The sequence below is a fragment of the Sus scrofa genome, chromosome 13 (assembly GCF_000003025.6).
Source record: "Sus scrofa isolate TJ Tabasco breed Duroc chromosome 13, Sscrofa11.1, whole genome shotgun sequence".
NCBI classification, from domain to species: Eukaryota; Metazoa; Chordata; class Mammalia; order Artiodactyla; family Suidae; genus Sus; species Sus scrofa.
Genome location: NC_010455.5, coordinates 15,926,263 through 15,938,773, shown reverse-complemented (window position 1 = coordinate 15,938,773; position 12,511 = coordinate 15,926,263). Strand labels below are relative to the sequence as shown.

Genomic DNA, 12,511 nt, shown 5'->3' with positions numbered 1-12,511 from the left:
TTATAAAACTCACACAGAAAGTTGATATAAAAACAGAGATATGTCCCAATATTTTCTTTGGATATTCCCAATAGACAGTCATGCAATGCTCTGATCTGAAGATAAGTTTTCTAGATTACACAAGTCCTGTCTTCATTGAGTTTAAAGGTCTCTTTGGGATGAGGGTGGGGTAGATTGGGAGTCTGGGATTAGCAGATGCCAAACTATTATACTAGAATGGAGAAACAACAAGGTCCTATGGTATAGCACAAGGGAACTATATTCAATATCCTGTAATAAATCATAATGGAAAAGAATATGAAAAAAGTAAAACCGAATCACTTTGCCATATAGGAGAAAATGACACAACATTGTAAATCAACTCTACTTCAATAAAATAAACTTTAAAAAATAAAATACAGCTCTCTTTGGAGAAAGAGAAAAAAAATTAAATAAGCAGTTACAAGAGAATGTAGATTAGGAGTGTTAGGAGCGAGGTAAGACTACCCATGGTGTTTGTCCAGATCGGCAACCCCACTGTTAAGAGATATTGCTTATGGAAACTCAGATAATTCGATTCATCCCCCTCCCTTCCTCTTCAAACTTTACAATCATGGTACAAGAGTACATTTTTTCCAGGCTGGCAGCTGACGTTTTTGTTGTCAGCAGTGTTGTGCAGTAACAAGACATAACTGTATTCTTGAACACAACTTTGCCTGGAGCAGGGTCCTTTCATATGGACCACTCCAAAGATCAGACAGGTCATGAGATCTGCTGAGGTTCACAGGGCTGCTTGTCTGTGAAGCATGTGCCTTTCTTCTTGGACCTCAAATGATATGCTTGATTGCCTGATTTGGGTGCCTCAATTTTCCCTGGATGTTCATAAATACAAATACATAGGCACATAAGAAATTCCTCGGCCAGGGATTGAACCCATGACACAGCAGTAACAACATCAGATCCTTAACCTGCTGAGCCACCAGCGGGTTATTTTTTCCCAAAAGACTTGGAAATGGGTTGGGGCATGTTAGGAAACCATTGACTGAAACGGCCCACCTTGGCCAGGCATGATAATAATTGCTTGCATGAGTTGTCTCACAAAAAGAGACACGGATAAGGAACATGGTGCTGCCCTGACGACTAACTGGGAGGGGGACAATAGAAGGAAGGAGGTGACCAACTCCCCAGAATCCTTGGGGCTGGAATCCATCTTGGCTGAGTGGTACATGCACCACCAGGAAGGACTTTCAGCCAGACCAGGTTTGATTGGTCAGAAACAACCTGGAAACTAACCCCATTTCCATAAAACCTGAGACTGCAGGCCATGTGGCAGAGCAGGTGTCCCAGTTTCCCTTAACCTGTTGCTCTCTGTGAGGGCACCCCTTCCCAATAAACTCTTTTGCTTTGTCAGCACGTGTGTCTCTTCCGACAACTCATTTCTGAGTGTTAGACAAGAGCCCACTTTCAGGCCTAGAAGGAGTCCACCTTTCTGCAACAATACCATATGCTTCCCAGAGGCAGAGAGTGATGAGTATCTGGCAATCATGATCCTTCTTTGTTCTCGTGTGTTCTCCAAGATTCAGTTTTCAGCTGCCTACCCTAATGGACCCCACCTGCTACCACCCCCACCAGGAGTTATCCTTTGGTGTTATTATCTGCTCCCTTGACTGCAGTCACCACGTGCCGCTCCGAGCTTTCCTGTAGCCCCACCTTGACCTCTCCCACATGGATGCTACATCAGGGCCTCCAGCTCCGGATGTCCAACACATAACTCACAACCTACCGCTACTTCTGGACTTCTTATCTCAGTAAATGACACAGCCCTCTTCTCCAATCACGACAGCTCTACATGTGGGCCTCGCTGCCCACATCCTTCCACCATCATATAAAACATTTAATTCAACCTTTGAAAACCCTCACGGTGACCCCTTTCCATTTCTCTAACAGTGCCTGGGGGACTTTCCTCCTTTTCCTTGTGATCTATGGATCGCAAATCGGCATTGCTTTTTCTCTGCCTCCTGTTCTCCACCCCCATCACCGCCTCCCATTATCATTGTTTCACTCACTCCTGCAAAATCACTTTTGTAAATTACAGGTAGTATCGTTATCATTTCTGCTCCAAAAACGTAGAAGGGTTGTGTATAGAATTTAGTTCAAGATATCCAGGATAACTTTTTCAAAGCCTCCAAAATCTTGCCCCTTTCCTTCTCTCCACCAATGTTATTACCTATGCGGTTTTTCTATTCTAGTGATGTCTGAAATGCTTTCTCCCAGACACCAACTTTTCAAGCCCATCCATTCTGCCTTGCCTTTACACACTTCATTCCCCCAAAGGAAGCTCTATATTCTCCTCTCTTAGTATTTGTAGATTCCTCTATTACAGATATTTCTGCTATACTTTCACATATATTCGGCTGGTACACTGATTCTAACACATACATAAAGTCAGTTTCTTCATTTTCTTGGTGGTTTCCTTTTCAATTAGAAATTGAACTATTACATGATAGAAATGATGCCTTATTATTTTACCTTGTAGTAGCTAAATACCTACAGCATTTGTGAGTTTATAGGATATAAAGAATATATAGGATTTTAAAAAAAGTCACTGAATTGAATCTCACTAGTTTACCTGATTAGGCTAGGACATATCTGTGGTATGTGACTGTTACTAAAACTTGTGCGAGTTACATTTGTATGTGAAGTAGGGGCAGTATTTAGAAAGATCTTGGCTCCACCATATTTCTTGATGTTGGTATTATTTTATAATGACGAGATTAGAGAAAAAACAAACAACACATGTTACAAAAAGCATTCCAGTTTTCCAGTAAGAACTGAGTCATGCAAGAGAGACCATATAGATTTCACAGATAAATTAACACAACCTTTAAAAGAGTACCAGATTTCCAGACGTGAAAAAACATGAGCCACGGATACAGTCAAATAACTTCAGAAATATTTCCAGGAAAAAAAAAAAAAAAAGAAGCTTTGGTACGATATGAATTCTGAGATCCCGGGAGATGCTTGCAGCTGAAGCTTAGACACAATGGGCCCATCAGTAAATTCATTCCTAGTCAACCAATGTAGTTAAAGCTTTAAACAACAGATAAATTAAAACGTGTTTTGCATGGGAAACTTTTCCCCAGAGTTTCTCATTTTTATATAGGAAATCAATTTGCATCAGTGATGATATCATTCAAATCAGACAACCCAAAGTTGTTAGGCGGTAATTTAGTTTTATGCTGGAGCAATTTGATACTTGTTCTGATTTGTGATTTTCATTTTGTTTGTTAATGAAAAAAATTAATGAGCAATGTTACTGGAAATACAACTCATCAAAGCCACGGCATTATTAAGAAGGTTGGCCATATACTGTACATGTGAACTGGTGCTTGGGCCTCATGTAGGAGGAACCATCAGGGGGACAGTATGGTACAGACGCCCTGACACCTACCTTTGCACTGATTTGTGTTTTTGTCGAGGATTGCCTTTGTGGATACAATTTTTCCATACCTGAAAGACAAGGAGAGAAAAAAAAAAATCCATGTTATTGTAGCCCAATGAAGACACTTAAAACACCCTAATGAACATCGGTGCACACACAATTGAGCACGAATAAACCAAGAAAACAAGCTCTGAACTCCCATTTCACAGCTGGATGGTCTCTTTTCACCCGTTCTTCTTTAGAATTCGAGAATGCGCTTCCTTCTCTTCGTAATCACTGGGTTGAACCTTCAAAAATAAACCTGTCAGGCTGTCATAGGTAGCTGAGAGGGGATTGTGTGTGATTTTGATCAAAGTGAATCACACTCTGTGGACTCATGGAGAAGAGCATGGGCCTTGGAGTCAGGCTGCTCAGGGCCTGCCTTTAGCTCAGCGCTTACCCAGAGCTATAACCATGCACAGTTTAACATGACTTCTCCAACCCCATTTTCTCATCTGCAAAAATGAGAAATTGGAATAATAACCGCTCAGGATTTGGGAGAGGGTTAAATTTCAAAGTTGAGATTTCCTAGCAGGTCCTAGGATGAATAAAACTTTTTTGAAACCACTTAAAATGTATTATCCTGTAGGTTAATTGAAGATAAGGACTAAGTTTTGTATTCTTAATGTCCAGCACCATCAAGACTAAAAGTCTGCTGTAAATAATGAATGATATAGGTTATCCATGGTGCTTCATCTACAAAAAATATTATGTCCATGTACAACATAAATGTATTAAGTATTTTATCATCTCTTGCAGAATACCTCTTCTAGATTTTTTAAAAATATTTTGGCAGCACCCATGGAATGTTGAAGTTCCTAGGCCAGGGGTTAAACCCACACCACAGTAGTGACAATGCCGGATCTTTACTGCTAGACCACGAGAGAACTCCTAGGTTTTGTTTTGATTTTTTAACTTTTAATTATTTTATTAAAGTATAGTTGATTTACAGTATTGTGCCAATTCAAAAGATGGATAATATGTACTTAATCTCATTGAACCCATTTTAGGAGGTATAAATGATAGGACTGAAGAAGATGATCCCTGAAACCCTGTTCTTCTTTAGGATTCTAAGAAGGATGATTCTGAACCAACGAACCTGGAGAAGTTATAATGCATATTTAAGTACCAAGTTTATCTACAACTCATATGATGTTCAAGATTTCAGCTCTGGTCGCAAAATATTTGGCAAGTGTTCCTTTAATTCTGTGTTCCTAAGGAAGAATATGTATGTAAGGATATATGACATATATTAAACATTCCATGTATTAATGAACTAGATTCCCTGTCACCAATGTTTCTTTTGCATTGTCATCACCTTTTACCACATCATTATTTCTCTGGGGCATTTTGCTGGTCATTTATTAAAATTCTAGCATTGATAATAACATAGGGCTGGAAATGCCTTTGCCTTATTTTTTAATAGAAATTTATCATTGTAATAGTAATACCACCTATAGCTTTGAAAATCATTCCAATAGGAGCTGTGCTGTTGATAGGTCACAAGAGAAACAGCAATAATTGTATGCTATCTGATGGGGGGACGGAGATGATTCCCACCTACAAACCCCTCCCCATTTAAAGTCCTTGGAACTGGGATGGAGCTGTCCAGTACTGAAATGGGCAGCTTTTGCCAGCACAACCCTGATGTTTCAGCTACTTGGATCCTTAGTACCCCTGCCTTTCCTGCCCCATTATAATGATGATCCTACAGTCAATTAAATCAAAGAGAGCTAGGGTTAAAAGTATCTATTACCATTTTGCATATGTAGAAAGTACACTCTAAAAGATCAGTAACTCGATCAAAATCATGTAATTTGTGAAGGTTACAGTAGGGACTTGAAGATGGAATTCTTGAGTGTGGTGCAGTGCTTAATTAATACAGCATACAGTCTCTAAAGTAGAAAAGCTACATCTATCAAATCTTCTTGCTTAATAACCCTTCATGTCTTTGAGAATCCAGGTATTTGACTCCAGGGCAATATATATAGTAATTAAAAGAATATACTGTGGCAAAAAACTGCCATGGATCAAACCTCAGTTCAGCCTAGGCATATTTGATCACAAAGTCTGATGTTTTCTTTGCATCATTTCATCACTATAGTAATATAAAACTATTTTTAATATTGATTTAGATTATCTATTTAAAATTATATAATCTACTTATAAACCTATAAAAACATGATAGTAATCATAAGGTTTCTGGGAGGGCAAGTGGGGTTCATCTCAAGGGCTGATACCGGTGACCGGCATAGAACAAGTGCTCATTTAATTTTAGCTTTCTTGCAGTAACTTCCTTGCTGTTATCTGCTATATAAAAGGATCTCCAGTTCCTGGCATTTCCTGAGGTAAATCAGAAATAAAAGGGGGCTAAGTTTCTGTCCCAAATGACAGATTAAAACACTATTACTTAGACTGTCAAAATCTTCCACTAAGAAATTTGGTAGTGAAGTAATTTGCTGAAAGGATAATTTACACTTATCATTTATATTGTTATTTTAAATGTTTGGGATTTTGTTAACTATGTTCTCATTGTACTTAATCACATAAACACCCATAGGTCAAAGTTTTTTTTGGTTTGTTTAGTACTACTGAAATATCATACAAGCCCACTCCCTCCAAAATTCCTCATCGCTCCACCTTCGTCAACCCCAACAAACACACACAGCCTTTCTTTAGAACTCTATTTCAGTCCAAGCGTTTCTCTTTTAGGAAAATAACCATATATATAATAACAACCATATATTGTTATATATATAACGTTTGCTAGATTTGGACTAGTCAGGCAAGTAAACATCTGGAAAATTATACATATCATACAGAAGAAAATAAAAAGGGAGAAGAAAGGGAACATTGGATGGAACTCCCCACCCCCATCAGTACAATATGGAAGAAAGCAAAACTAGAGGAAGAAAAATAATTTAGAACATTTATAACCATCTTACATCAGGCACATAAACCCTTAAGAAAAAAATCCTTCCTAATTGGTATCTAAAGCTACTCTTGAAATTTTGATCTAAATACCATCTAAAGTAAAATTTAGCTCTTTGAAAGAGAAATTAAAAATCACTGTATCTCACAGTAAATTCTCTTCCCCATTGGGACTTTTAACCCACGCTGTGCATATTGTCCTGCTGTATCGCTATTACAAGGATGTCTTCTCCATCATTAAATGCAGTATATGGAAAAAATTGCCATAATTTTTTTTGGCTGCCCCATGGAATGCAGAAGTTCCCAGGCCAGGGATCGAACCCATGCCATAGTAGTGAACCAAACCACAGCAGTGGCAATGCTGGATTCTTAATTGCTGTACTACCACAGAACTCCACTACCATTTTTATTTTATAGCCAAAAAAGTGAAATGTTTTCCCGTTTTTTTCTACAAGAAAGCATTTATGACTATTTTACAAAGAAATATTTTTAAGAAATAATTTTATTACTCAGAAAGTGTTACAATACAAATATAAGTGGAAAATAACACACACACACACACACACACACGTAAAAGCAAAGCATACTGTTTCTTGACTTCTCTATTCCTAATTACTCTCTAGGTTAGACTTTCCAAAGTCACAGAATCACAAAACAATGGAACACAACTTGATTCAACCTCTCTCTGAATGTAGTTATAGGAATTTCATTCCTTGGCTCAGTTACAATAGTCTGCATTAACAAGTATTTCACAAAGCTAGACTATGCTTTAAACAACAAGAGAAGGTATTTAATGGGCCATTGGTTCCAGTTCATGTCTGAACTCTCACAACGACAAACAGAGACTTTCCGCATGATTGGTGCTGTATTCTCCATGCCCTGGAAAGTCAACAACTGATGTAGGTAAAGCAAGTTTAGACTTTTTAAAGATCCAAACCACCAACAACACAAAAATTACCAATATAATATACCTGTAAAGGATTACGTTAAATCTCTCTTACTGACGTCTTGTCAAAGTGTACTGAGAGACTAGGGTAAAACCTACTCTACAAACAAATGATACATTTTTATACACACTTAAGAGAAATAAAATATTTCTGAGGTAAAATTATTTCTAAACTTAATAGTTATCCCCTATTTACTCTTCCCTTTTTTGGAGTTTTGATCAAGACCTTAAGCTTTCAGAAGTTTTTCTTTTTCTTCCCATGAGTGGAAAGTAAAATCTGATATGGGAGAAAAATATGTGACCAAATTACTGAATGATGCCTAGTAACAGACACCTGAATGGGGGGGTCCCATGTGCCTCCAGCTTCAGAGGCTTTCAGACAAATCTAATTCTTTTTCCTGTGCTTTCATTTCCCATAGCTTGAAGAAAGAAAGTATTACCAACAGACAACTTCCTGGAGGTGGGGAAGGTTCAATATCTTGAGGGAAACAAATGAAGTGAACACATTTTTTTTTTAACATAACACTTTCCATCTGGGCATTCAGTGCCTTCACTAGTCAGTGTGAGAAGCACCTAGTATAACATTGTTGGGGCAGTGTTTGATACAAAAATATACAATTCCATATCATATCTACAAAGTTACCAACTATCTTGAGGGTCCATACAATGTCCAATACAGCTGGGTACCATATAACATTTTTCTCATAGTCTGAGAGTAGTTGTAAACCAGTAGCCTATGTATAATAACCACCGACTTATGTTTTGAGTTTTCATAAATGAGCTTTATAAATTGATGTGTTGCCTACCAACTCTTCAGAATACTTTCACCCAAGCTTGTCAGTAAAAATTTGACATTTAATTTCTTAAAGACAAAAGTGATTCTTTCTGGCATTTATTCTTATTCGTAGACAGTACCTGAGTCATTTGTTGAGACCTTTGATTATTCCACATACACGCCTGATTTAAATAAATGGCATCTTTTATTTTCCCAAATTGAAGAGAAAATAGGGCTATTATGGGTCTACTCTTCATGAATTATGAAGACATCAATTGGTGGTCTCTTTCTATAAAGAATTTATTTTTACATCCTTTTGCTGAATCACCCACTGTGTATATTAATTCAAAAAAATACAGGCAGAGACTGAAAACAGTTTCTGCAGTCAATTAACTCCCAGCTAACTCATTTTTCACATGCCTTCTATACCAATATCAGACAAGAACAAAGGTATTACATTTATTTAATGGATGGAACATTATCCTTTTAGCCAATGTGGTTGTTTGCCTACTACGAGATGGCACATTCATTCTTTTGCATGTGGGGATACTAATGGAATATGTCTATGGTTTTCAGGATCCATAGACATATGGTGGGGCTATGCCTTTTAGGGATCACATCAACCAGGATCCACTTACAAGAGAACAAGTCTGCAACCCATGAACATTCTGAAGCATTAACAAGTTCATTCTACAAATGAGTGCTCAAAGCCCAGCTATGGGCTGAACTACGTCTCCTCAAAACATATGTGTTAAACTCTTAACACCCAGTACCTCGAAGCGTAACCATATTTGAACAGATAGCCTTTGGAGGTAAGGTAAAACCACTCACCATATGGGTGGGCCCTAATCTGATATGATTGACATCCTTATAAATTAGGACAAAGGCACAGAGGAAAGATCGCAAGGAACAGAAGGAAGAGAAGGCTATTTAGAAGCCAAGGAGAGAAACTTTGGAAGATATAACCCTGTCGGTGCCTTCATCTCATATTTCCAACCTCCAGAACTATGAGAAAATTAACTTCTGTGGTTCAAGTCACCAAGTCTGTGGTACATTTTATGGCATCCCCTACAAACTAGTAAAACAACTTCTTACCTAAGGCCTGGTGAATTTTGGAAAAGGGAACGAAGGTGAGATTATCCAGATAGCACTCCTCCTTAAACATTTTGTGCAATTATTTTGCAGTGGGTCCCACTCAGCCCTCATCTAATACCTCTAAGCTTTCTGTTATCCAACATGTATGTGTGATAATGGAGGTCACTCAGAGCAGACAAGGAATAGTCTAGAACCTGGTTCTTGCTCTTGTAGGCTAGACATTCTTTTTTCACCTCAGGAGATAATCAAACTCTTTTTTTTTTTTCTTTTTAGGCCATTCCTGTGGCATATGTAAATTCCCAGGCTAGGGGTTGAATCATGCTACAGCTGCCAGCCTACACCACAACCACAACAACATAGGATCCGAGCCCCGTCTTCAACCTACACCACAGCTCATGGCAATGCTGAATCCCTGAGCCACTGAGCAAAGCCAAGTATTGAACCCACATCATCATAGATACTAGTTGGATTCATTTCCACTGCGCCACAACGAGAACTCCAAGATAACCAAACTCTTGAATCATGGATCCACACCAAGTAGATTTCACCAGTCTTACACAAACTGAAATGTCACTTTTAATTTACAACTTGGGAATGGCATAGTACAAAAGAAGATAAAATAATAATTTCTAGCTGGGAGAACTGAAGAAAAACCTCTAGAAGGAGGAAGTATTGATAGAAGGGGCATCCCAGGGGGATTCTACCAAACATAAAAAATAGCTCATACCTATGCTTCTCAAACTATTCCAAAAAATCAAAGAGGATGGAATACTCCCAAATTCCTTCTACAAGCCACCATTTTCCTGATTCCAAACCAGACAAATACATTTAAAAAAATATAGTTCCCATCGTGGCTCAGTGGTTAACAAATACGACTAGGAACCATGAGGTTGTGGGTTCTATCCCTGCCCTTGCTCAGTGGGTTAAGGATCTGGCATTGCTGTGAGCTGTGGTGTAGGTAGCAGACATGGCTAGTATCCCATGTTGCTGTGGCTGTGGTGTAGGCTGGCGGTACAGCTCCAATTGGACCCCTAGCCTAGGAACCTCCATATGCCCCAGGTGTGGCCCTAAAAAGACAAAAAGACAAAAAAAATTTTTTAAATATAGGCTAATATCATTGATGAATATAGATGCAAAAATCTTCAACAAAATATTAGCAAACTGAATTCAACAGTATATAAAAATGGTCATACTCCATGATCCAGTTGGATTATTTTAGGGATGCAAGGATGGTTCAATACTCTGTTCAATAAACTGTTCTCGTTTTTTAAAAATTGAAGAAGGGGCAATATTTTGGCAATAAAATGCTTTCTTTACATACTTTTTAGAGATAAGGAAAACAATTATTAGACCAATGTATTACTGCTTAGTAAATTACTGCTTTCATGCTGCAAATAGGTTCACCAGAATCATAGGGATGTGATACTGCATTTGAAATATAACCAATTTTAAGGCAATGGTTCTCAAACTTTAATGTGCCCTGGAATCTACTGGAGGGCTCATTAATGCATGTATTGCCAGACCCAAATCTCAGAAATACTAACTCAGTAGGTATGAGGTGGGGCTGAAGCATTTCCACCTCTAATAATATCCCTGATGATGCTGATGTTGCTAATAGTGCTTTGAGAATCACCACTTCAAGAGAATAACATACAAACAGCAAAGCAGGTGTGGTTTGTTATCTTCAAGACTCACAGGCTAAGGGAGCTTTCCACAACCATGGAGAACTACCTTTAAAACTACAAACAGAATTTGCTTCTATTCAAAGGATATTCTGTGTTGAAAAGGTGGATTTACATTTTTTCCAGAGCTTTTATTATTTATTTATTTTTCATTTAGCCAATATAAAGACAACTTACAACAGGTACAGCTGCTTTAAAACTTTCATCAGGGACTTTTTAGAAAATTCAAAGAAAACACATAGGCAATGTCTATATAACCCTCTTCCTTCACTGGAAATAGTTAGTTTCTAATTTATCATTTGAATTAGAGTACTAATATGAAAAATTAGAGTACTAATTGGTTAGTATCTTCGCTGGTTCTTTCATTAGAAATGTATAAACCTGAAATGGATACATAGGACCAAAAATGAGTGCTTTCAAATTCTAAAACAAAGCAAAAACCCCTTAATTGCTGATTCTTAGAGTTAGTAATTCTTGGGTTACATTTCAGGTTATATATTTGTGTTATGTAGTTAGGGTATAAAGCCTGTCATCTTAGAGAAAGCTTGTGAGAAAGGGATTTCCATGCAAAAGGGATAGCAAATCACACCCTTTTGCTTTCTATAATCATAGTGCATTTTAGCATAACATCCTTCAGTATTTGTTTTGTTAATGTGGAAAGAGACTGGACTTTAGAATCAATATAGACTTGATTCTGAACTGTACCATATATGATGTGGAAAAAATTATTCAACTCCTTGGCACCTCAGATTCCTGATCTGTATAATGTAATCACCAGACCTGCTTTTTTATAGTGACTGTAAAGATGAAATAAAGGAGCGTGTTCCAGAATTCTTGGTACAATGGTTACATGTTGACATCTTTTCCATTATCTTACTAAATAATGCCTTATGGTATATACTATACATTCACTGTGTAGCATACAAAAGATTACTTGGATGACAATGCCTCTTGCTTAAAGTACATAGAGCCAACATGCCCCAGTCTCAGTGCTTGCAGAGGTCTCCTTAGTAAGCTCATATAGATTCTTATTTATACTCCAAGTCAATTCTGTTTCTCCTTCACTCCTCCTGGCAAAACCTCACTACTTGCTCCATCTGTTCTCTAAGTTTAGCCCCTTCAATGGGGCCTCCACTATCTTTCCAGATGCTTCTGCCTTCAACCTCTCACCATTATCAATGCTCCAATTAGTACCCCAGGCCCATTTTTCTCAATTTCCCCCTTTCCTGGCCAGCAGCCAACAAGTCATGTACTCAGTCAACTATATCTTGACTCGGGCATTTCTTGGTTCTCAGCATTGTCAACTCCCAATTTATCCACACATGGTGGACTGTCAACAGTATCCAACCACAGGGCCATTTTGTCTACAAGAGCCCAACCAGTACCACCAAGTCCCAAGGTCTTCTGTAAGTAGATTTTAGATTTGGAAGATTTTAAATATCTCTTGTATCAGAAGCAAAGTCATCCTGTCAATAATTCATGGGTCCCCTCTTTAAAATTTCTCTAATTTCCATCCCAATTTGTCTAATTAGTTGACACTTTTGTAACTCTTTCTATGGGACAGAACCTGTTCTAAGTGCTCTTTGTATATCTGCTCTTGTTGATCATCACAACATAGTCAA

General features: G+C 37.9%; 1 protein-coding gene across 3 annotated transcripts in view; it reads right to left on the bottom strand.

Annotated features, from left to right (window-relative positions):
- The window catches only part of RBMS3 (RNA binding motif single stranded interacting protein 3), a 1,489,550-nt gene that overhangs the window by 519,697 nt on the left and 957,342 nt on the right, over window positions 1-12,511 (bottom strand). For all 3 annotated transcript variants that reach the window (XM_021069971.1, XM_021069970.1, XM_021069972.1), the window contains exon 6: window positions 3,431-3,489. In XM_021069971.1, the coding sequence (XP_020925630.1) occupies window positions 3,431-3,489 (59 nt within the window). The remainder of the gene's footprint in view (window positions 1-3,430; window positions 3,490-12,511) is intronic.